Source organism: Eubalaena glacialis, chromosome 18, assembly GCF_028564815.1.
Source record: "Eubalaena glacialis isolate mEubGla1 chromosome 18, mEubGla1.1.hap2.+ XY, whole genome shotgun sequence".
Lineage (NCBI taxonomy): Eukaryota > Metazoa > Chordata > Mammalia > Artiodactyla > Balaenidae > Eubalaena > Eubalaena glacialis.
The window spans coordinates 14,862,820-14,888,763 of record NC_083733.1 but is presented as its reverse complement, the minus strand read 5'-3'; the positions used below and the strand labels follow the sequence as shown (position 1 = coordinate 14,888,763).

At 37.6% G+C, this 25,944-nt stretch overlaps 1 protein-coding gene and 1 non-coding gene across 4 annotated transcripts in view; both read left to right on the top strand.

The window, feature by feature from the left end:
* The window catches only part of AP1G1 (adaptor related protein complex 1 subunit gamma 1), a 78,991-nt gene extending 55,657 nt beyond the window's left edge, over positions 1-23,334 (top strand). Inside the window, exons 12-23 of one of the 3 annotated variants that reach the window (XM_061174556.1) lie at positions 2,342-2,482; positions 3,220-3,274; positions 7,774-7,896; positions 8,068-8,157; positions 8,772-8,899; positions 9,864-9,968; positions 10,667-10,808; positions 11,001-11,127; positions 14,928-15,035; positions 15,132-15,292; positions 17,932-18,030; positions 19,211-23,334. In XM_061174556.1, the coding sequence (XP_061030539.1) occupies positions 2,342-2,482; positions 3,220-3,274; positions 7,774-7,896; positions 8,068-8,157; positions 8,772-8,899; positions 9,864-9,968; positions 10,667-10,808; positions 11,001-11,127; positions 14,928-15,035; positions 15,132-15,292; positions 17,932-18,030; positions 19,211-19,312 (1,381 nt within the window). In that variant the 3' untranslated portion in view covers positions 19,313-23,334. Of the gene's footprint in view, positions 1-2,341; positions 2,483-3,219; positions 3,275-7,773; positions 7,897-8,067; positions 8,158-8,771; positions 8,900-9,863; positions 9,969-10,666; positions 10,809-11,000; positions 11,128-11,664; positions 12,023-14,927; positions 15,036-15,131; positions 15,293-17,931; positions 18,031-19,210 lie in introns of those variants that run through there. The other 2 variants (XM_061174558.1, XM_061174557.1) reach the window with 2 other exon arrangements.
* LOC133079206 (small nucleolar RNA SNORD71) lies at positions 245-330 on the top strand. The gene has a single exon (XR_009698088.1). It is a non-coding gene; the product is annotated as a small nucleolar RNA SNORD71 (small nucleolar RNA).
* Positions 23,335-25,944: the final 2,610 nt, after the last annotated feature.

The window sequence follows — 25,944 nt, the reverse complement described above, 5'->3', positions numbered from 1 at the left end:
CCACCCATCACCTGATAACTTTGTAATAGTTTTGAGAGGGAGAATGTTGACATTTATGTATTTAGTCATTATTTTCACAGAGTAAATCCTTTTTTCGAAAGGATTGGCAGGGAGAAGTTTAGATTAATGAAAGAGGCCAGTACGGAATACTGAAGTGCACACTGAAGTTGTCCTTGGTTCTTTGATGAGTAAAACAGGTACAGATAAGCTGGGCATATGTTTACTCAACAGAGGTACTGTGTTCTGTGTGTTGGAGGATGAAAATACGGAGTGATCCATCGGCTGAGTGTTTTATCACAATGCTGAAACTCAAATTGCTGACAGCACACGTTTTCTCACAGTACTTCAAGATACTAGAGGCGGCCGTGTTTCTTAGAACAGTGCATCTAGGAATGACTTCTGGCAGCACACAGGACTTTGAAAAAGCATGTATATTTTTTCCTTGATGTAGTAATTCTACTGGTTCTCTTCTTAGAATAACTGTAGTTGTTTGTAAAACCTAGTTATAGTTGGCCTCAGTGAACTTTTGGTTTACTGTTCAAACCAGAAAAAATTAGATTTGAAATGATCTCTGAAACTATTCACTTAACAAACATTCATTGATAATTGTGTTCCTTTTATTTGCAGAGAACAGGTGCTAAGTGCTTGGGCAAACTAAAGATAAGACCTAGAGTCAGTAATAACAACTTTTACATAGTGCTTTGCAAAGGATTTATAAGCACCCTCTCAGTTGGTTCTCAGAGCAAGCCAGTAAGAGAGACTAGGCAATTACTTCTATTCCCAATTAACAGATTAAAATACAGTACCAAAGGAATCAAATGACTTACACCAAACCTTACCCCTTGGACATGGCAGACCTGGGAATAGAAATGAGACTTTCTGACTTCTGTTGTGTTGTTTCTCTATAGCTCGTGACTGGGCTTTGCATTTCAAAAGTAAAACCTGGGTCTCTTTGACAGGTTATATAACAGTAGGAGCTTAGACTCTGGAGCCAGAAAGCCTCATTTCAAATCCTAGCTCTGCCCTTAATAAACTTTGTCTAGTTACTTAGCCTTTCTGTGCTTCAGTTGTCCCATATGCAAAATGTGGATAAAAAAGCACCCACTTCAAAAGGTTATATGCAGGATTAACTGGATTAACATATGTAAAGTACTTAAGCACTGTGTAAGAATTAGTTATTATTGCATTTCTGTAAGGATTGAGTTTTTGTTGCTTGTAGATTAACTAAGATGAAAGTATTATTAAATTGGTATTTTTGAAAGTTAATTATATGCCATGTTTGACATTATTGACCAAATGTGAAAAGATGCCTGTAGTAACCTTATAACTTTTATATGTAAAACATGTCCATATTTGCCTTCAATGCCAAATTTGATAGGCGGTTTTAGCTCCTATTTGCTCTCATAGCACATACCCTTTTTTTCCTTTTCATGGCTCTTATTCTCTTTTTCGTTTTTTTTCCCAGCTTTATTGAGATATAATTGTGTAAGTTAAAGACGTCCATCACATTGACTTGTCACACTTATCTATTGCAAAATGATTATCACCGTAGCATTAGTTAACACCTGCATCCTATCACATACTTACCATTTCTTTTTCATGGTGAGAATATTTAAGATCTATTCTCTTAGCAACTTTCAAGTATATAATACATTGTTATTAACAATAGCCATCATGCTATACATTAAATCTCCAGAACTTATTCATCTTCTAGGTGGAAGTTTGTGCTCTTTGACCAACATCTCCCCATTTTTCCCACCCCTCAGACCCTGGTAACCACCATTCTAGTCCCTGTTTCTATGCATTCAGCTTTTTTTAGCTTCCACATATGAGCGATACTGTACAATATTTGTCTTTCTCTAACTTATTTCACTTAGCCCTCAAGGTTTGTTTTTATTCTACTCCTCTGTGTACCTTTTGATGTAACCTATGTTAGATCATCTTTGGACTAAAGTGGATGTAATAAAAGGAGAGTATGGTGACTATATATCATGTTTTTAATGAATAACGCAGAAGTATCATTGGGTAATAATTTTGTTGCCTCTCTTTTTGAGCCTTTTAAGTATTCTAAATTTCAGCTTCATAGAATAGATTGCTGAACTCAAACTGCATTTTTGGTCTTTAGTAGTATATCTCTTGGGGATTTTTGAAGAAAAGTGTTGATGAACGTTCAAAATAAATTTGATAACTTTGGTTATCTCATGTGCAAAGATTGGGATCATAAGATCATGCAAAGACATCAATACATCCACTAGTGCTTGGTGTTCAGAGGCAACATACGTGGGTCTTTGTTTCATTCCCACTGTAAATATCATAACTTTTTTTCCCTCCCCCCTGCAAGGCGTGCAATGGAATTGAGTTTTGCCCTGGTAAATGGGAATAATATTCGAGGCATGATGAAGGAATTGCTTTATTTTCTGGATTCATGTGAGCCAGAATTTAAAGCAGACTGTGCATCTGGAATCTTCCTTGCTGCAGAAAAGTAAGGTTTTATTTTTATATTCATTGGTAAAAAATGCTTGGAACTTTTTGGAAAGCATCTTTAAAACATGGGGGAAATGTTGTAAACATGTTTAAACATGTGACATTTATTTCAGGCTTCCCATTAGAGATTAGGTTTGAGAAGGCCATTCTAGCCAGTATCTAATGTTAAGTATTATGCTAAGACCAAACTAATCCCACTTTTATAAAATCTCCTCTTTTATCTGTTCTTTAACCTCTCATCTATGATGTCCTTTTGATGAAGAGAATAGAAAAGTTACAGTGTCTGGATGGTGGTTCTGTGTAAAACTTTTAGGAAGAGGTACCTCAAGATTTTGGTAGTATGGTTGTTTCTCCTCTTTTCACTGTGAATTTAAGGGAGCAAGTTTCTAGTCCTGGTGTGCCTGGGTCTCGGAAGAGTCCCTTTTCTTCTTTCTTCTCTATCCCCTCCTGTCCTGACTTTATGATTTATTTTCTGAAAAACTGGAGACAGAGTCCCCAGTTCTCAGCTCAGCAACTCCTATTGCATATTACGTGGAACATCTGAATTTGACTATGTACCATTTCATCACCCTTTGAAATGGGAATTGCTGCTAGTTTTGAAGGTGAAATGGGTCCAGATATAATCACTTAACCTGTGAACCTAAAAAATGCCGTAGGACAGGATTTTTGAAAGTCACTGAGCAGAGCTTAGTTTATAGGTTCCAGTGTTTTCACCTAGTGCCATTATTTTCTCAGGTATGCACCTTCCAAACGGTGGCATATAGACACAATTATGCGCGTTCTGACAACGGTAAGTAGTGTTCTTAAGTCAACATATACTAAGGGCTGGATGTGTCGATTAACGAGTCAGACAAAGCCCTTGTTCTCATGAAGCTTATGTTCTAGTGGGGGAGATAGGAAATTCATGGGGAAATATGTAACACTCTCTTGTCAGGCAGGGGAAAACGCTATGAAAAATACTAAAGTAGCATATGGGACTATATTGATGGCAGAGGAAGATAGGATATGGGGCAGTGGGCCAGGTGTCTTAGGTAGAATAGGGCAGGTCACTCAGAGGAGGTAACATTTGAGTAGAGAACTTGGTTAAATGAGCTGTGCAAAGATTTGGGCGAAGAGTGTACAAATCAGAGGGAACAGTAAGTGTTGCAAAGCCCTAGGGTAGCAAACAAGCTTGACCTGTCTGGAGAGCATCAAGAAGGCCAGTGAAGCCAGTAGAGTGAGAGAGGCAGAGAATGGTAAGATTGATGCAGGGGCTAGATTCTATAAGGCCTCACAGGGGTTAGGATTTTATTTTGAATATGATAGGAAATCACTGGAAAGTTTTGAATGGCTAAATTCTGGATTTTAAATTATGGTTTTATAGAATATCCTTTCTTTGGTAGTCTTCCAGAATTTTGGAGCTTCTCAGTCGATCATTCAATTAATAGACAGGGATTAGAGATTTAAGAGGAAAAATGAAAATGTAGTGGCATAACTATCTATGTCTAATTATGTCACCGGAAGTAAAAAACATTGACAAAGTTGACCACATTAAAATTTAAAACTTGTATAGCAGAAGGAAAAAAAAAATCTACAAAGTTAAAAGGCAAATGACAATTAGGGGAAAAACCATTGTAACATATGACAGTGTGTTAATATTTTTAATCTATAAATACTTCACAATTAATAGGAAAAAGTAAAACACTGATGGAAAAACTGGCATTTGAACAGACATTTGACAAAAGAAGAAATGGCTAGTTAACACTGAAAAATACCCTTACTCTTAAAGAGATAGTAAATAAAGTAAAAGTGAGGTGTCATTTTTCACTTGTCATACTTTTTAATCTAATTCCTAGTGCTAGTTAGAAAATAGAGAACAGGCAGTACTTTATTAATTCTGTTTTTAGGACTTTCTCTTGGAAAAATAAAAGGTCATTGTACAAAAATGTATATACAGAAGTGTTCATCCTAATCTTATTTATAATAGGGGAAAGCTGGAAACAACTAGGAGTCTCCAGATGGGCATGGGTTAAGTAAATTATGAAACATCTGTAGGAGGGAATGATACCATTGAAATTTTTAAAATTTCAATTAAATAGTTTACCTACAATGAATTAATTTTGTAAAAGTTTAAAAGTCAGTATACTTAATCGGGAAATTATATTCTAACAAAAGAGACGATGGTTTTTATAAGGCTCAAAAGAAGGGAAAAATTAGAGCTCCTGAAGAAAAATGTTTATCAAAATCAAAACCTTTTTAAAAAAATTGCTCCAACTTTTCAGTTTTCCAATCAATTTATGTTCTCTTTTTATATGATCATATGATTTTTCTTCTTCAGCCTATTGATGTGCTAGGTTAAGTTAATTGATTTTTTAAAAAATTATTTATTTAATTGAAGTATAGTTGGCTTACATTAATTGAATTTTGAATGCTGAATCAGCCTTCCATATCAGGAATAAATCCCACATGGTTGTGCCATATAGTTTTTTTAATACATTATTGTTGTATTTGATTTTCTAATTTTTTTAAGGATATTTGCATCTGTGTTCATGAGAGATATTGGTCCATAGTTTTCTGTTCCTGATGTTTTCTTTGATCCATGTGTTATTTAGTAGTGTGTTATTTAATTTCCAAATATTTGGGGACTTTTCAGCCATCTTTATATTACTTATTTCTAGTTTAATTTTGCATGATTTCTATTCTTTTATTTATTTATTTTAGAATATTTATTTTATTTATTTATTTTTATCTTTGGCTGCGTTGGGTCTTCATTGTGGCATGCGGGATCTTTTTGTTGTGGCGCAGGATCTCTTCGTTGCGGAGCATGGGCTTCTCTCTAGTTGTGGCACGGAAGCTTCTCTCTAGTTGTGACGTTTGGGTTTTTCTCTCTCTAGTTGTGGCGCGTGGGCTCCAGAGCGCGTGGGCTCTGTAGTTTGTGGCACTCAGGCTCTCTAGTTGAGGTGTGCGGGTTCAGTAGTTGTGGTGCGTGGGCTTAGTTGCCACGCGGCATGTGGGATCTTAGTTCCCCGACTAGGGATCGAACCCGTGTCCCCTGCATTGGAAGGCGGATTCTTTACCACTGGACCACCAAGGAAGTCCCTGTGTTCTTTTAAATTTATTTTTAATGGCCCAGAATGTGATCTGTCTTGAGGAATGTTCTGTGTGAGCTTGAGAAGAATGTGTATTCTGCTGTTGTTGAATGGCGTGGTCTATAAATGTCAGTTAGATCATGTTGATGCTTTCTCTTATTTAAAACACTCTGCTTGTGCTTCCCTGGTGGCACAGTGGTTAAGAATCTGCCTGCCAATTCAGGGGGACACGGGTTCGAGCCCTGGTCCGGGAAGATCCCACATGCCATGGAGCAACTAAGCCCGTGCGCCACAACTACTGAGCCTGTGCTCTAGAGCCCGCGAGCCACAACTACTGAAGCCCGTGCACCTAGAGCCTGCGCTCTGCAACAAGAGAAGCCACCGCAATGAGAAGCCCGCGCACCACAACGAAGAGTAGCCCCACTCACTGCAACTGGAGAAAGCCGGCGCGCAGCAACGAAGACCCAACGCAGCCAAAAATAACAAATAAATACAATAAATAAATTTATTTAAAAAAATAAAAAATAATAAAACACTCTGCTTTTTCCTACTAGGGAAGAATGTAAATATCTAAGTCACACCACTAATTACCTGCTTTTTAGCTTCTCACCTTTCCTTTTTGACCATTTCCCCAAACTTCTCCCTCTGTCTTTGTGTTTCTTAACAGGAGTGGGTATCCCAGCCACCTGGGATTTTTTCTTTGTCTTTTTCCTCTCTAAAGTACACATGGGTAGGCCTGGTCTCAGTCTTGTAAATCAGATCAACTCTTCTGTCCAGTAATGGGAGATTGACCAAGGTGGGCTGATATTAGGCACAGGTTCCACTGTTTGTATGTCTTGTGCAGCCTGGTTATCGTCATGCTCTGATAAGGCCAAAATTTAGTTTCCTCATAGGTTAAATAGCTGTATTTTGTTTTTGTGGTTGTAAATCTCAAGATTTCCACTAGTCAAGAGGACAATAAAGAGATCAAGGTTTTCTTTTTCTTTTTTTTTTTTTTAAGAGTGGATAATTAAATACAAAATATTTCCTATTCCTGGGACTACTTATTGGTTCTATAATATTTATAAACTCTAGTTTTTAAAGGAGTGTGAATAAACTCAGGTTTTTTATTTGTTTGTTTGCTTATTTATTTATTTATTTGGCTGCGTCAGGTCTTAGTTGCGGCATGCAGGATCTTCCTTGAGGCACTCGGGATCTTTCGTTGCGACGTGTGGGCTCTTCATTGTGGTGCATGGGCTTCTCTCTAGTTGTGGTGTGCGGGTTTTCTCTCTCTAGTTGTGGCACGCAGGCTCCAGAGTGCGTGGGCTCTGTAGTTTGCAGCATGTGGGGTGTCTGGTTGAGGCGCACGGGCTTAGTTTTCTAAGCCCTGCATCATGTGAGATCTTAGTTCCCCGACCAGGGATCAAACCCACGTCCCCTGCATTGGAAGGCGGATTCTTTATCACTGGACCACCAAAGAAGTCCCCTAAACTCAGGTTTTTTAAAAGTTACTATTTATTTCAGTCTCATTTTATTTAACAAGCCTTTTTGAACTGTTCATGTACACTCCTTTCTCTGTCCCCCAGAGTAGCGTGACTACTATAGCTAGCTCATGTGATTTTAACCCTGTGTTGGGGAGTTGTGGGAAGGGAGAGGTTGTTGTAATTAAGTTCCCAGTGAATGTATTTCTTAAATTTTTGTAATCGTAGACCTTACCTGTTTTGAGTAGAGAAGGCCTTTCTTAAATTTTAAACCTTTTTTTTTTTTTACTTTGGACGAAGAGAAGATTTTATTTTTTATAAAATCTTAAAACTTTAGAATATTCATTTAAATAAGACTTTAAGGGGGAGAGGGATAAATTGGGAGATTGGGATTGACATATACACACTACTATATATAAAATAGGTAACTAATAAGAACCTACTGTAGAGCATAGGGAACTGTACTCAATACTCTGAAATGGCCTGTATGGGAAGAGAATCTAAAAAAAGAGTGGATATATGTGTATTTATAACTGATTCACTTTGCCATACACCTGAAAGTAACACAACATTGTAAATCAACTATACTCCAGTAAAAAAAAAGACTTTGAAGTTTGAACTGCTTATGAACATGAGAATTGGAAACAACTTTATCTTTGAGGGTGTTTTGTAGTAGTCTCCTTTGAATAGCAACGATACTAGCTAACATTTCTTATTATTACTGTGTGTTTCTAGGGGTAACTGTCCTCATTTCCTTTTAGGCAGGAAGCTATGTTCGTGATGATGCCGTTCCCAACTTGATCCAGTTAATAACCAATAGCGTGGAGATGCATGCCTATACTGTCCAGCGCTTGTACAAAGCAATTCTTGGTGATTATTCTCAGGTAAGTACTTTCACTTTTGGGGGGAAATTGCCCTTTATTTTCCTGATATGCTCTTACTACTGTCACTCTAGAGGTGCCTCAGTTTTGACCTTTATGGTTAGATGACCTGTGATTTGTATTAATCCTTTAAAGGACTGAAATCTTTGACAAACGGTGACTTTCTTTTGACAGCAACCTTTGGTGCAAGTAGCTGCCTGGTGTATAGGTGAATATGGAGATCTTCTTGTGTCTGGCCAATGTGAAGAGGAAGAGCCTATTCAGGTACCCTTTGTTACTCTTGGTTAAGGAGGGGGAAAAACAATGTTTTTGGTTTTAAGAGAGTAGTGTTTAATGAGTTGAGATTGATTCCTTGAAAACCTTTTAAAGAAGCAATTCCAGAATTACATTGGAAAACCTGCTGATTTTTGAGTTGGAACTTACTGGGCCATTGTGAGATATTAAAACTGCCTTTAGGACCTACCCCCCATCCCATCAGACTGACTTACATTGTTTCTCTTACCCTCTGGCTGATAAGAAGAAATGAGAGTGTATCCATGTTTCCATTTGCTCATTAAAGGACTGGATTTCAGAGAAGTTGTGGCAACAGCACTTTAACTCTATGTATCTTTTTCCTTTCTTCCTCTCCTTCTGCCTCTGAAAGTCATAAAATGCCTCTCAGCCCCCAATGGGTATTTTCCATCCTTTTTACCTCCCTCCTACATGCTTCTGGTTGGTGGGTTAGGTTGTACAGTTACCCTGGCAAAGCACAGATTGTGTTAGAAGCTTTGGTAATGATGGCAGGATTGTCTTTCTGGTGGCATCCTGTGACTTAATATCAGATGTAGATATTTACAGTTAAAATTCATCTTACATGGTCTTTTTTTTTTTCTGCACAGGTAACAGAGGATGAAGTGTTGGATATTTTAGAAAGTGTCCTAATCTCTAATATGTCCACCTCTGTGACACGAGGTTATGCCCTCACTGCCATTATGAAGCTTTCTACTCGATTCACCTGTACTGTAAAGTGAGTATGGAGAAAAAGTAGGGTGAACATGTTTTGTAATTTTTAAAAACTTCATTATGGAAAATTTCAAGCAAAAGCAAAAGTAGAATAGTAAAATCAATTGCATATACCTTTATTCCTCAATAACAATCATCATTTCATGGTTAATCCTTATTTTATCTATACTTTGCTCCCTGTCATCCCCCTATCCCACCATTGCTTATTTTGGAGGTAAAAAGTAATGTTTTTAAAATCAGGTTTCTGATGCCTGTTTTCTCTTTTAAAGTAGCAAAGTTATTTTCCCATATAAGGGTTCTGGTTTATTATAATATTTTGAGATGTCTGAATAGGAAGAAAATTGTGAAGGTTTTGGTGTTTAACTCTTTAAAATTTTGCTTTTTTTTTTTTTTTTTTTTTTTTTTACTATTTTGACTAAAAGTCAATTCTTGGATCAGTCTCCCAGCCAAGCATATTTAAACTTAGTTCTCTTAGACCTTCTGCTTTAATTTTTAATGTTAAGCTTCGTGAAGAATGGTATTTTTTACTATTTGAATTGTGAAGTAGAAGAATTTGGTGTCAGGTAATGACCTTTTGTTGAAAGAAGTCTGATGCCATGACCCATTTGTTGATAAAAGCTTATTTTAAAGTTATTAAAGAAGAGAATGAACACTATAAATTTATTCTTTTGTAGCAAATTAATAATCGGTACTTTTGTCTAGCAAATTTTAGGGTATGAGATATTTAACAGACAAAATCTAGCATTACAACTAGAATAAGTATGATGGTAATAAGTATGATGGTCTTGAGCTATATGTCAGATGAATGAACATAAAGGAAAAGTGTTTTGTTTTTGAAAAGTTACGTACATTAAGAAAAGAGCATTTCAAAATTTTAACCAGAAACCTCTGTTTCAAACATTATTCTCTCTGCTTGTTTATGAACTTTCTTTTGGGTATTTGCATTTGTTTGTCATTTTATCCCAAAGCCGAATTAAGAAAGTGGTTTCCATCTATGGAAGCAGCATTGATGTGGAGCTCCAGCAGAGGGCAGTAGAATATAATGCACTTTTTAAGAAATATGACCATATGAGGTAAGTAAAAGAAAGTAAACAATGCATGTGCCTCTTAGCATCTCAAACAAATTGTCACGATAAACCCGTAAAGGAGATTCATCCCTCATGCTTTATTAGCCAGACTTCACAACTCTGTTTAGTTCTAACTGCTTGGCCCCTTGTGTTTTGTCCATCTTCTATTCTGCCTAGCCTCTAAAGAAATAAGTGAACTATGTTCCTTTAGTCCCCTTCTCACCTTTCTTTTGGTAAAGAAAGTTTGCTTCATTTTCCATTTTATTTGGTGAAGAAGTGGGAGTTGTTTTTTTCTCAAGAGAATCACATTCAGATATCATTACTATTAACATTTTGGTGTGCAGTGTCTTCTGTTATGCAGTATCTTTTTTCCCTCTTCTGTTATGCAGTATCTTCTTGATTGGAAACTGCTAATACGTACTTATTTGCCTTTCTTTCATTCCAGTTTCTCTATCACTGAGAATTCCCAGTCTCTCGGGATTTAGAGGGACAGTTTGTCCATTCAGTGTTTGTTGCCTGCCCTTAATCCAGCCAGGAATTTAGGTCATGTATTCTTGTAATCCAGCTTCTAATTTAGTGTCTGTGTTGGGATGTGGGGAGGGGAGATGTCTCTACATGTTTGGCTCCAATATAGTTACAGTGATTGTTTTGGGTAGGGAAGGTAGGTTAACTGCGTAGAATTTAACCACTTCAGATTCTTTCAGGTCTGCCCTGCTTGAGAGAATGCCTGTCATGGAAAAAGTGACCACAAATGGCCCTACTGAGATCGTGCAGACAAATGGAGAGACAGAACCAGCTCCTCTAGAGACCAAGCCACCACCCTCTGGGCCACAGCCCACCAGCCAGGTAGCGTTTCCCTTGCTTATCTGGGGATCCTCATGATCTTATAGTTCCTTAGAACCTATCTCTTAGCTGATTCCCTTCAATGTTCCTGGATTGATTGATGGTTCTCTTCCTTATTTTTAAGTGTTGAAAGGGCTTTGTATCAGATACAGATTAGGCAATGACTAATGAATAAGATTTTATTTCCTTGTTTAGGCCAATGATTTATTGGATTTGTTGGGAGGAAATGACATAACACCTGTTATTCCAACTGCACCTACAAGCAAACCAGCTTCTGCTGGTGGAGAACTTCTTGATTTGCTGGGAGACATCAACCTTACAGGTGAGGCCAGACGAGTTATTTCATGCTTGGTTAGGGATAAGGGCCTTAGGGAAAAACTACACTGAACATAGCCTTTCTATCTAGCACATGAAACAGTTGAAGATGGGAGAGGCTAAATGAAAAGGAAGAGTCTTCACAACATCTGGGATATGTTGCCATACTAATACTCTAGAGATAATTAATAGGGATTCCTTAAAGTCTAATTTTTAATTTTTTGGAGAATAAATTATTCATAGCATTTTAAGATAGCAAGGACTGTCTCAGGTTAGAAAAGAAATACATCCCAAGAAATACATTACTTCTTCTAGGTTTCTTTCTACTCATGGTTAGTTTCCAAGAACTGTGGCCATTTGTGGAGAGTGGAGAGATGTCAACCTGTTTTCCTCCTTCCCTCTCTCCCCCTCTCTGTCTCCTTGGTATTAAAGCAATGGAAGGAGAAAGTCATCCATGGTTATAATATTCAAACATAACTTTTCATTTGGGAATATCTTATCTTTATTTATATGTAGTAGACATTTGTAATTAATGTGTTCACAGTATCTCTGAACACATTAGAGTTCAAGAGTTCAAGAGAGTCCAAGAGGGCTTCCCTGGTGGCGCAGTGGTTAAGAATCCGCCTGCCAATGCAGGGGACATGGGTTCGAGCCCTGGTCCGGGAAGATCCCACATGCTGCAGAGCAACTAAGCCCGTGCGCCACAACTACTGAGCCTGCGCTCTAGAGCCCGCGAGCTACAACTACTGAACCCGTGTGCCACAACTACTGAAGCCTGCATGCCTAGAGACCATGCTCCACAACAAGAGAAGCCACCGCAACGAGAAGCCTGCGCACCGCAACAAAGAGTAGCCCCCACTCACCGCAATTAGAGAAAGCCCGTGTGCAGCAACGAAGACCCAACACGGCCAAAAATAAATAAATTAAATAAATAAATTTTAAAAAAACAAAAGAAAGAGTCCAAGAGTATCACTGTAGCATATAATTTCTATCTTAAGTGACTTCTTTAAAAGTATAATGGAGAGTTACAGCATACGTGACCTTACATAGAAAACAGCCATAGGATAAAGATGTTGAATGCTCATCTAGACTGGCTACCACAAGCTAAATGATTTTTTTTCCTAACATAGCAGCCTCCCAGAGCTTATGGTTTATATTTGTCTTAACAAAATTTCAAAATGTTACGTGTCATGTACTTAGAGCCATTTACAAATAGTCAATTTCAAATCTTGAGATGCCAAAGCTATCCTAGATATATGGAAAAACAAAAACAATCCCATGTTTAAAACATAGTGTATGGGGAATTCCGTGGCAGTCCAGTGGTTAGGACTACACGCTTTCACTGCTTAGGGCCTGGGTTCAATCCCTGGTCAGGGAACTAGGATCCTGCAAGCTGTGCGGCATGGCCAAAACAAACAAACAAACCATAGTGTATAGATGATATGCTTTATTTATTAACATAATAGCATTTCCATGTTAGTACATAATCTTACCAATTATAATTTTAAATGGTTGTCTAATATTTCATTAAGAAGTTTGAACCATTATTTATTCAATTCCTTACTATTGGGCATTTTGTTTGTTTCCAGATTTTTCTTGTCATAACTGATGCCTCAACAAATATCGTTATTACATAAATTTGTCCAAATTTATTTTGGGTTTACATTCTTAGGCTAAGTTAAGTTAGGCTTAATCTGTCTGAATCTGTTTAAAGTAAGAAGGATAAATACTAAACATCCTAGGGTATTGTGAGGAATAGTGACTTAGTACATGCATGACACATAGTAGGCACTTGGTAAATGTTATTTATTGTTTCCTCAATGTATATGGCCATGAGTTTCACTGTGTAGTCATAAATATTATAATATTTTTTAAAAAGCCCTAACAGTTGAAAGGTTGATGCTATCATTTTGTTAATTTTTATTTATTCAATCAAGGGAATGTTTTATATTTATCCATATGTGCATTATACATGAATTTCCTTTTTGTACATTCCTTTTGTATCCTTTAACTCATTTATCATGGGGTCTTAATGTTTTGTTTTTGTTCTGACTTTCTTGTTTTTCTAGTGTTAAATGAAAAAGTAAAATGATAAAATGTTAAAAAGCCTAGATTTTCCTTTCCTTATTCATAATGAGTTTAAACACGTTTTCCCATTTTTTTTATTTTTAAGTAAAAAAATTTTGAGTTCTAGATTCTTTAAGCCATCATTACAGTCATATAGTAATGCACAGTAATTTAAATCAGTAGAAAGTAGGAAATAAATTTAGTACGAGCTTTTAGAGGAACTGGAGCAGTGAGTTTCTTTTGTTTCCCAAAACTACCTATTGTACCATTGCAGGAGAAAAAAAGCTAAAATTTGAGGGACTTAGGGACTCATATGTTGCCTATGTGTCTTGGGTAGCCTATGATTTTCCATGGGAACACGTTTCTAAAATTGTTTTGAAAATGGAAATTATGGGAAAATTACTAGATTAGATTTATAAAAACTAGGATAACTATATGAATATTTGTTTATATTCTTCATTGGTAATCTGCTTGACTGCACATCCTGTGGTGTCCACATTTGTTTTAGCTCCTTGTGCTTTGCTTAGCCATATGTATTTCTACCTTCCTTGCTAATTTTTAGTATGTGATTTTTTTTCGAGTGTACTTGGGTATTATTTTTTTAAGCTAATTCAGCCTTTCTTTATTTCATTTTGTGAATTTTTTAAATGGTGTAATTTCAGTTAATTTTATAAGTAGTTTGAAATCTATTTAAGCATAAAATGCATTCTCTTCCTTTTGCTGAATTTTCTTATGCCTCTTCTTAGAATCTTGATTTCTGTCAGTTCATGGTCATGTTCTATCCCTGGCCCTCCTTAACTTGTTCTTATTTGGAAGGATCAAATAAATATGATAATCTGATGATTTCTTTCCCCCACTCCACACCACCTCTCCCAGGGTGTGTGTGTGTGTGTTAAAATTAATAAATGCCTTGATCTACTTAGCTTGTAAAATAAAATGTTACTAAGAGAGTTGACATTCCCTGTGTACTGCCCCCTTATCTCCTTCCCTCTTGATCCCAGAGGTAACTACTATCTATTCTAAAATAGTGTTAGCTTTGGTGTTTACCATTCATGTGTATTTCTAGAATGATGCAGTGTGTAGTATTGTTTTGCCATTTTTTGCCTTTTTAGAACTGGTATCCAACTGCATGTGTACTTTTATACCTTGCTTTTTTTTGCTAAACATTGTATTTATGAATAATCCATGTTAAGTGCATTTCTAGTGCATTCACATTTTTACTGCTGTATATGTATAGTATTTTATTTTGTCAGTGTACCACAATTTACTTACCCATTATTTTGAGGATGGACATTTTGTTTCCAGAATTTCATTGTTAGAAATTATCTTGCTATGCACACTTTTTGTAACATGTCTCCCTGTGTAAATATGCAAGAATTAATCAAAGCATTCCTTCTTTTGTGAAATGCTTTTTCATTTTTCTTACCACTTTTAAATTAGGTTATCTTTTTTCCTTATTGATTTGTAAAAGATATTTATAGTTCTAGGTACTCACCCATTTGTTATTTTGTAGCATACATTTTCTTCTGCCTTTGGTCTATTTTTTAATGGTATTTTTTAATGAACAGAAGTTATTTTAAAGTATTTGAATTTTTAGTTATTTTTATGGTTTATGATTTTTGCATCTTGTTTAAGGCATCCTTCCCTTAATTTGAGATCACGATAATTTTCTTCCGTATTTTCTTGGTGAGATTTGTCATTCTGGCTGAGATTGACCTAACTTTGGGGTGTTTCATTTAGGTGCTCCAGCTGCTGCTCCCGCCCCTGCCTCAGTCCCACAGATATCCCAGCCCCCCTTCTTGTTGGATGGGCTTTCATCACAGCCTCTCTTCAATGACATTGCTACAGGTACGATCATCATTAGAGCAATGAGAGGTAGTTGTTGAAGAAAGGAAGTAATAATTTTGCAAGCATTAGGCGACTGATCTCCCTGTGCTTTCCCAGGCATCCCCTCCATCACAGCATACAGTAAGAATGGCTTGAAGATAGAATTCACCTTTGAACGGTCAAACACCAACCCCAGTGTCACAGTGATAACGATACAGGCCTCCAACAGCACAGAGCTGGACATGACGGACTTTGTTTTCCAGGCTGCAGTACCAAAGGTACTATAATTGTCTTCTTGGCCTTTTTCCTTGAATTAAAAATTGGCTGATTATTTTTTATGTATTTGGTAAGGGATATATTTTAATGTTCAGAGATTAAACTAAATTTGAAGATTTAACTCAAACTAACAGTAATGTAACTATTATGGTTCATTGAAGCATGTCTTTTTTTTTTTTAACTAAGCATGTCATTTTTAATGAATACTTTCTGCTTAGTCAAAAATATTCTTACAGTTAGTATTGTAGGATAAAGGAAGGGCAGCCTAATAGTGACAGAGCAGAATTCTACAAGGTGATTCATTAATGCTCAGGGCACTGAGGATAGGTTGGGGTTCAGTAGTACAGTGGTAAAGACCTAAAAAACACAAATTGTAACGTGGAATTAAAGTTCAATCAAGATGAGAGACTTCATGTATTTGATATTCTCTTCTAGTCACTGGATCAGAATTAAAAGTTTTTGCCTCTTGATAATGTGAGAGAAACATGCCTCCTTCATTAACATCTAGTTTACTATTGATGCAATGACTGCTTGTTTTTATAAATTGAAGTTTTGTTTATACCAAATCTTAGTTTAAGGAGTGTTTATGTTCATCATTGAATAATGAAAAGTTTTGAAAAAGGAAAATTTAGAATGAGGAGTGAGCAAAATTTTTCTGTAAAAGACGAGATAGTAAGTATTTTAGGCTATATGCTGTCATAGTGCCAAAACTGTCATGGGCGATATATAAAGGTGGTGGCTCTGTTGCAATAAAACACTTGCAAAAAGAGGTGTCAGTTCATTCTTGGCCCATGGACCATATTTTACCAACCCCTGGAATAGATTAGGCTAATCTGATCTTTTCAGTGACATGTGAAGTATGACATTCAGACAACACAATTTTGGAAATTGAAGACCTTTTACTTGTGGTTACTGCTGACTTTGCAAGCTTCTTTACTTGCATTTTTAGGAGTCAGAATAATGTAGATGTTTTAGAAGCAGTAGAGTTAGTGGTTTCAATACTAGTTGTATGACATTAAGCAGGTTACTTAATCTCTATGCCTGTTTCTTCATTTGCAAAGGGGGTGTGTCATCATGATATCTACTTCATAGGGTTCCTTTGAGGAATAAATGAGTTTTATGTGCCAGGTACTGTTTTAAGCACTTTTCATATGTTCGGTGCTCAGTAAATGTTAGCTGCTACAACTTAGAGTTTTATACTTATTATTTTATGCTGCTGTTCTAGCAACATACCGTCTCTGCTTTAAAGTATGGCCTTCTTCTTGGTGTTGTACTCTACAATGCCTATTTGCATATCATGATGTATCTTGAACTTCAAAACGTTCTATTTCGTAGATTCTACTGTTTTTACTTTTTGTTATTTCTGAAATTGAGGTACATTTTAAAATTGATACCCTTGTCATAGTTTCATCGGCAGCCTATTTTCTTTCTCAGTGGTATATAAAATAATGGTGTGAATTACAATTGATGCCATCTAACATTTAATGAAATAAATGTAAATAAATGAATGATATTTTAGCTTACATAATTTATCTTGACAGTAGACTTATGAATAAGTCCCAAAGTAACAAACCTGTGCATTGAGATTAAATTTCTGCTTTGTAATTTTTGGCCTTAGAGAAGACCTAGACCCATGAACCTCCTTCCCTCCTTTCTTCCTTCCCTCCCTCTCTTTCTCTCCCCTTTGCCCTTCTCTCTTTTCTCTCCCTCCATCCCCTTCTTTCTCTGTTCCCCTCTTCTCTTCTTTCTCTTTCTCTCTCTCTGATTCTCCTCTCTCTCTAATATTTTAGGAGACTAAACTTTCAGGAAAAATTTTTTTAATCCTAGTCTGTAAAATAGCTACATACATACTATATTGTGCTAACTATGACTTACCTATCTTGCTCATAGCACTTTTATCTCTCTTCCCTGTAAACAAACAAACAAAATCCACCAGCACTCAACAAATTATGGTGTTTGGCTTTTCCAGGTCTTTTGCTGTATGGGTTAGTTCTGCACATAATTTTTCTGTTAGGGCTTTGTGTCCCCAGTGTAGAGATCCTGATGTGTTCCACATACGTTAGCAAGCTGGCTTTTTTCAGCTTTTCCTTCACCTCTGTCCTGTAGGAGTAACCCTTGACACATTCCAGATTATATAGGCTTTAGAAAACAAAGGTTCAAGTCTCTGATCCCAACCGTCCAAATACACAAAAGTTTGAAGGCGTGTAGTTGGTGACTAGTGTGCTGGTTTACTATTTTTAGAAAGCTTTTCATTTCTTTCTAGTTTTTTTTAACCACAGGCACCCGTTTTTTTTTTTTGCTGTTGTTTGTTTTGTTTTGTTTTTTTACCTACATAGTTGATCAGTTACTATTAAGTGAGGTTGCCAGAACAAGAATTGGTTACCTTTTGAAAAGTGGTAGGCTAAAGTTGCTTCTACCAGGAAGGAAAGAGTAGCTCATTGCTAGAAACAGTGGCGTTTTATAAATGCCATGAAGTGATAGCCCACATGCTGTGAATTGCTGATATCTGAAAAACAAATAGAATTTAGTAGTAGGTAAATCTGGTAATTGAACCATCATCTGCGTGTCTGACTGTATTTGTTGACATCTCTGACATAGTGTTAAGTGTATTTTTCTGAAGAGTGCCCTTTGTTCCCCCCAGACATTCCAGCTGCAGCTTCTGTCTCCTAGCAGCAGCATCGTCCCAGCATTTAATACGGGGACCATCACACAAGTCATTAAAGTTCTGAACCCACAGAAGGTGAGTAGCACATTTGAAGACATTATCTGAGCAAGGTGTAAGCATATTCCCTGAAATAAAATTTGCTTTGTTTCTCAAAGGTTTTTCTGACTCACAGCAGAAAAGAAATCTTTTAAAATGTCTGGTCTAACCTCCTTGTTCTTTTGTAGATAATAAGTGAAGCCCAGACACACAAAATGGTTTAGCGGCATCTTATTAAAATGCACACTTAGAGGACTTCCCCACGGTCCAGTGGTTAAGACTTCACCTTCCAATGCAGGGGGTGCAGGTTTGATCCCTGGTCGGGGAGCTAAGATCCCAAATGCCTCATGGCCAAAAAACCAAAACATAAAACAGAAGCAATATTATAATAAATTCAATAAAGACTTTAAAAATGGTCCACATCAAAAAAAAAATCTTTAAAATGCACATTTAAGGGGGCTTCCCTGATGGCGCAGTGGTTGAGAATCTGCCTGCCAATGCAGGGGACACGGGTTCGAGCCCTGGTCTGGGAGGATCCCACATGCCGCAGAGCAACTAGGCCCGTGAGCCACAACTACTGAGCCTGCGCGTCTGGAGCCTGTGCTCCGCAACAAGAGAGGCCGCGATAGTGAGAGGCCCGCGCACCGCGATGAAGAGTGGCCCCCGCTCGCCGCAACTAGAGAAAGCCCTCGCACAGAAACGAAGACCCAACACAGCCAAAAAATAAATAAATTAATTAATTAAAAAAAAAAAATGCACATTTAAAGATTTCTCTATTTAGAGGCTTAAAAGTCTAGTTTTTTGCATGGGGAGGGGGACAAAGCAACCAGTGTATCTGAATGTAGAGCATAAGATGAGTACGTTTACCTCATTTTTCTAGAAAATTGGATACAAGGGTTGAATCTTTGAGAAAAGCACTTAGCAAATGTTACTGTGAAAATGCTCCTGAGTGGTTCTGTCCTGTTAATGTGGTTCTAGGATTGAAGCCAACAGTGAGTTCTGGAGCTGCATTTTCTCTACTTGACTGCATGATGTTGGCTAATAGCTAGAGTACTAGGTGGTTTTTGTTGTTGTTGTTTTTTGCCTGTGTTTCATTTTTAAGAGAGTTCTGCTTTAAAATAATATGTGTTTTCTAAGATTAAAAGTCTATTTGTAGACTGTACAGATTCTAAAGATTTTATTTCAGTGTGTAATTTTTTATTCTCTTTTCTTCTCACAGCAACAGCTGCGAATGCGGATCAAGCTCACATATAATCACAAGGGCTCAGCAATGCAAGATCTAGCAGAGGTGAACAACTTTCCCCCTCAGTCCTGGCAATGAGGGTCCAGCACCATTCTCATTCTTATCCCACTCAATCAAAGGAACTCTGGGAAGGAGATTATGATCGCTGCAAGTCCCCCCCAACTGTACCATGGGCATGAGGAGCTGAAGAGAACTGTTGAGGAGGATTTTCCTAAAGTTATTGCTGACCTTGAAGCGTTGTTAAAGACTAATCTCCTCTCCTCCACTGTTGAGGCCGGCTGCTTCTGGAGGCTACTTTGCACTCTTCCTCCTCCTCTCCTTTTTCTGCACTTCTCCACCCCTCCTACATTTACAGCCAGAATCAACATTCCCTGAGCCCCTGAGGAAATCAGCAGCTGGTCTGGAGGAGAGGACTGGAATTCATGGCAAGAAGACACTCACTCTGTCTCTGCAGCAAGGAGTTGCCCCTTCTTTTTACTGTGTTTCTCTGTGGACTGGGCGAGGTGGGGTATTTACTCCTCACTAGCTGGGTTACCATCTTCAGGCGCTTTTTACATCTGGCATTGAGAACGGAAATGTAACAGTGGACATGAGGGAGCCCTGCCTTTTTCTACTGGTTCCCCCAATGTTTGAAAGAGGCATTAGGCTCCTGGTAGCCTTTTCTGTGCATTGCTGTATACACACAGACACACACATGTATGTATGTTTGTTACCAAGAACTGGTCAGACCTTGAAAGGTTATTTGTAAACACTGGACAGATGCAGTTAAAAAGAGCTTTTGTTTAGATTTGGCATGAAGGATATGGTGCTCTATTTGTAATAGAAACTTCAAAGGCTCTTCCAGCCCCCCTTTCTCTGCATTCTTTAGCTGTAGTCATGAGTACTCTCCATGATTTTCAAAATTGAGTCCCCTTAAAGTGCAAAGTGGACATTTTACAAAAGATATATTAATAGTTATTAATGCCCCTATTCCCACCACAAATTTTAAAGTTTCTCCTAAACCCATAACTTGCCTGAACTATGGTAAATGGGTGGAAAGAGGAGTTCGCCACTTTTAAAGTACAGACTCCTTAACAAAAGCACCTTTGCCCACAGGAAGAGTGAGTATCTGATTCACTCTAGAGCATATTGGAGTCATCTTCTCCATTACTCCAAATCTCCCTTTTTATTTCCTGAGCCTGGCTTGGACCTTGGCATTCCGTTTGACTTCCTTCTTCTAACTGGAACATTTGTGTTGTATCTGTAACACTGGCACTGAAATAAAGACCACACAGTTAAAGAAATCTTTTCCTATATCGTACTTTATGGTGTTGGAATGAAGCCTTGCAGCTTCCTTGCCCCCTGTGTCAGAGGAAGTCTTATGGACACCATAGGGTAGGAATATCCTTTCCTGAGTGTGAGAAGTTGGTCTCTCAAGAGAGGCCAATCTTATGAGTATCTGCATCAAAGACTTGAGATCTGGAGCTTTTTAAACTAGTGAGAGTGCCGAGTGCTTTTAGAAAGGACGCTCATGTTATCAAACCTTAACACTGAGTTGCTGGCATGAGGTAAGGTGACTCTCCTGTGGCACATGTTGAATGTACTGGGTACGTTTGGGTGCACAGGTGCTATGTCTGATGTACTAAAGAAAAGGAAAAGTCAGGCCCACCTTGCTCTTAAAATATTTGCAATCATTACTGTATTGAGTACAGTACAAGGACCACTTTGGCTTTGGCCTTAAAACTGGATACAGATATCCATTTTTTCCCCCTCCATTTCACCAAGCCTTTACTTAAAATCTTCAGTGTCTTGTCAAATCTAGGTCTGTATCAGATGCTAGATTATTCCTAACATTTGACAAACTGGAGTTGAACTAAAGGCTCCGAAGGGGGAACTTTCTGGTCTTATTTTAGTCTTTAAGAGCAAGATTTGCTAAAACTTATTCTAGTGGGTAAATGGTTGACTGAGTCAAGAACAGGATATTATCTTGTGCATAGTTTTCAGTAAAGTAAGTGTGGTCTAGTGTGTGTTTCAAACAACTGCTCTGCCTGTGCGATGAAAAATAGTCTTTGAAGGTTTCTTTGCAGACTGATTTCATTGGATGGATACTTAATGCTGTGAAACGTGATAGGATTAACATAATATTGGTGGATTTCTTGAATAGAATTTGTCTAACATTCCTCTTGTGGCTGAGGCTTTATTTTCTCTCTCACGTTTATAGTTAGCCAGCTCAAGTTTCTTTAGTTGAACTGATTTGAATCTCAGAAATCTGCTGAAGATCATTCTATGAGACAGTGCTAGCTAATGGGGCTGGAAAGGGTCTACTCTCGGAACAAAGTGTCTCCTTGGGTGAATGTAGTTTTGAGGTAGAGTTATGTGATCATCCATAGCTTTGTCTAGACAGAGTAAAAATCATGGCCTTAACACAAAGGGTGCTGTGTAGAATATGAAATGATTCCAGAGAGTGAACCTGAGCACCGTATTAAAGGACTAGCGGCCAGGTAACTAACTGCCTAGGATACTGATGGTTGTGAAGACTGTTTCAAATGATTGGATCTTTGAAAGCTTCAGCGTGCCTTAGTTTCTAGGATCAGAATTCGTTCTCCTCTCATTTGGCAGTGCTGCTAAAGGAGGAATCTCTTAATTTCTATGAATACTTGCACATTTCAGTTATTTCTTTCCCTAGTATAACCATTCAAGGGGGAGCAAATTTGTTTAGATTTACAACTTCAGAGCCATTGTGAGGAAAGGGTGATTTCCATGGCTGTTTTCATAACTCCAGGGTGATAAGCAGTGAGCCTAAACACACTTACTTGGACAATTTCACATGCACTTTTACCTCATTTTTTCCCCTCTTCCAGAGTAGTTTTTATTCTATACTCCCTCCCCACCCCCACAGTAATCCTAAGGGAGAATTCGTCTAAGTAATCTCAGAAATCTGTAGGAAGGGTGCTCTACCCGAGAAGCTTCTCCCACTATGCTCCGGTGCTGTTACCTCGAGGTAATTTGGACAGCCATGGAATGTTTCATGCTTTGTATAGTGATCATCTGTTCATTTTAAGGTCTTTCTAATTTAAAGAAACATTCCTCAGTGTAACATTTGGGAGGGGATTCTTCCCTCTTGTTAGGTAAAAGATGTGCTTTGTACCCCTTGTTTGTCCCATTTGTATAAGAAAACTGTCCAGCACTAACGGTTTGAGTATTTCCGTCTACTATATAACATGCTTTCCATTTTTATGTTGTTCTGAGAGGTTGGAAATTAGGGGATACTGTTTTCGAGGTTCAACTTCATTATCTTCTGCATTGGAAAATATTTGGGCTATGAGAACTAGGGGAAGGAAAGTTTGAATGCGTATGTTTTTTTCTAGTGAATGTGTATTACCCACATTGTCCTAAACAGAGAGTGAGCTAGAGAGCAAAAAGTGGATACTCACGAGCTTTGTGGTTGGTGGAGAGGTGGTACATGTCTGTGCACTCAGGAGTTTGGGAATGGGGAGGATCACTGAAAAGAGACATGCTCAGAAAGTTCTGAAGTTTAAAACGCTTTGACCAGCTCTGGCTCGGGAGGGTGGGCCTGCTTGTAGAGCTGGAAGTGAATAACTCTTCTTCAAGCCATAGCAGTGAGTGGGTCCCATCTACAGGGTTCCAGGACCTGGAACATTCAAACAGAAGAAAAGGCTGAAGCAGCTTGCACAGTTGCTTCTTGAACTTCCACGAGGCTGATTCTGGCTTCAAGATGGAACATTGGAGTTTTGTTTTTGTTTTTGTTTTTGGAACCTGCTGTTGCGCTTTGTGTGTTTTGTTGTTTTCTCTTTGGGGGCCTCATGGGAAAGAGCTTCTGAACTCTTTCCTTTGTGAACTCCCACTGTGTCCCTGTATAGTCCCTTTTCTTTCATAATGTTGTAAGTTACATTTTCATTAAGCCCCATCACATCTTCTTTACTGTAAAAATATTAAAAGGCTGTTTCCAAGTGGGACGGCTAATGAAGTTCTAATTATTGCAGACATATTTTTGAGATGTAAAAAAAATTTAAAATTAAATGATAAGTCTTAGAGGCGAGTGAGGAATAAAATGGATGTAAACATTTACATGGGATGCATTATAATTCTGCTGTGTGTATTGTCTTTTGGTTGAAACAAATTATGAACAGTGACTAATAAAAAGTCAATACTCAATGATTTAAATTTTGCTTCCTCACTTCTTACAAGTGGATTAGAGAAGCCTTTGATGAGTTCTTATTCCAGAGCTTTGAGCTAAACTTACTGACCTGTTAATGTTCCTTTTACACAGAAATCTCACCAAGAGAGGAACTTGAACAAATTTTTAAAAACTTGAAGTTATAGACAGTGAAAAGTGCAATTGGAAATTTTAACTAGTGATTGTTTCCATGCTGGTATTCTCCACATGGGTGAATTCTCACACAAGGCAAGGAAATCATGTCAAGATGAATTGTATGTTAGAGGTGGTCATGAGCTTTTAGTTAAAAGCGTCTATTTGTGACTTGTTCAAGTTTATCTGTGACTAAGAAGAGGAAGGCTTGACCAGCCAAATAAATTCTGTTTCATGATCTATTTTATATGAACTCTTCCATAGAAGTGAGAGTGGTTGAAAGTTGGGAGCTTATGTGTTCTAGTACTCAGATGATCCCTGATAGTCCCTTATTGAGAAGAGGGAGAGTGTGATAGTCCCCTAACTGAGAAGTAGAAGGAAGTAGGCCTTGGCAATTATCTAGTTTATGCAGAAGTGCCCTTTGGTGCTGTTTGATAAGTGACATTTCTATAATCTTTTCTTATATGTGGCTTAGTTAAAATTCATCTTTGTTTCTAATATTAAATTTACTTGACACCTTCATCTCCATGTAATGAGATGAAAATATAAAAGCTGCAGTAGAAAACGTTAGCCAGTAATAGACTCCAGACATTTACTTAACAATACAGTGAATAGTGTTCAGATTTGAACTTCCATCCAGAAGGACCAAATTAATTTTTATCACTTTTTTAAAGTATTTTTCATGCTATTTCCTTCCCTAGTTCAGTTGTCCCCATATTCAACAATACAAAAATGTTCAAGGAAAAAAAAATCCTTCAAACCTGGGAGCCAGGTAAATACAGCCTGTTTATTTGAAACTAAAATAAGGAATATCTAAATCTGCTCAATCTGTGGTAGAAATAACAAAGGATTTAGGCCTAAAGGTGACCTGTGATCATCAAAGGAGTGGGAACTAGCTATAAAGAAGAAAATGTAGTAAGCTCTTATGGCTCCTCTACCAAAATCTTACAGACGTGAACTCTCCTTCTCCAGACCTTCTTTCCATTTTGTAGTGAAGATTAGGAAGAGCTCCTGGGATAAAGTGTGTGTGTGTGTCCCTCCCCAACCCCTTCCAGGTGGAAAGAGAGAGGTATGCACAGCTGCTTACAGGAAGGATACAGAGAGGAGGGAGTCTAATGACTTCTCTGTCTCTTGGCTTGATTCAAACTGATTTTTGTAATGATGAACCTGCAGTGAGGGCAGATGGATATTTGCACAAAAAATCCCAGAGGAATTTATTTTTAGGGTTAGTCTCAGCTGTTTACCATTTCTAGAAATTGTAGTTACATAACCCTTGGCATACATAATGCACACTGCCTTGAACTGGGGGAGAACATGAATATGTGACCTTTGAAACAGTATAAAATGTTAATGGCAATACATGATCTGAAAAGAAAACTCAGAATCAACTGTTTGTCACCACTTAACTGAATTGGATCTTAAACCATGGAGACCTTTAAAGAGAGCTGCGTCACAAATTATCCCCTGCAATACCTGGGCTTGTAGCTTTTTTGTTCTCTTTTTGAAAGAGGTACTACTGTTGTTGAAGAAATAGTAAATACATAACTTTTAGCATATGCTTGTATTCTGAATTGATGCTTTAGCCCACTCTCCCATTAATTAAATAAAAAAAAAAATCATCTACCACTGCTGTTCCCCAGCATGAACTCAAATGCTGGTCGTGTGACAGGATCCTTCCCCTTCAGATGATAAACTAATAAAGAGCTTCTGCTCATGAGATCTGGAAAAGGTAATGTGTAGTACCTCAAGAAACAGGCTTTTAGAAGCACTTAATTCTGAACCACATTTTCATTCTTTTCTCTGCCTGTCTGCCCTTGGTCAAGTCCACTTCTGTCTCCATATTGGTGCTTATCCCTTACATACCAGTGTTCTTGCTGGAAGAAGTTACCCAATAAGCACTGAAATGGGAATCCAACTACTTTGAGTAGCTTTCTTGAAAGTAATTTCAGGGTAGAAGGAAAACCCAGGAGGTAGACAACTTAAAGAGTTTTTTTCACTTTACACCAGACTCACAGAGACATCATTTTAAATTCACTAAAATGAGACAAAGAAATGAAGATGACTGGAGATTGGAATTTTGGTATATACAAAGTAACTCATGAGAGGGGAGAAAGTAGTGACCAAACTTTCACAGAAGAAATAACTTGTACAGAGTTAGAATCTTTGTAAGAGTCAAATTTTGTCTTGGAATTTAAAATATCTATAAATGCATACATAGAAGAGGGGAACAGACTGCACTGATAGATGTCAAACTCTTGTTCTAAATCTACAATTAAAATATTCTTAACATATAGTTGGTCTGGACTAGGCAAGCTGAAGCAATGGTTAATAGGTGATACCATTTATACCAATTTTTCAAAGCACAAGAAATTGTTTTTTTCTGCTAATTCCTTAGAAGTTG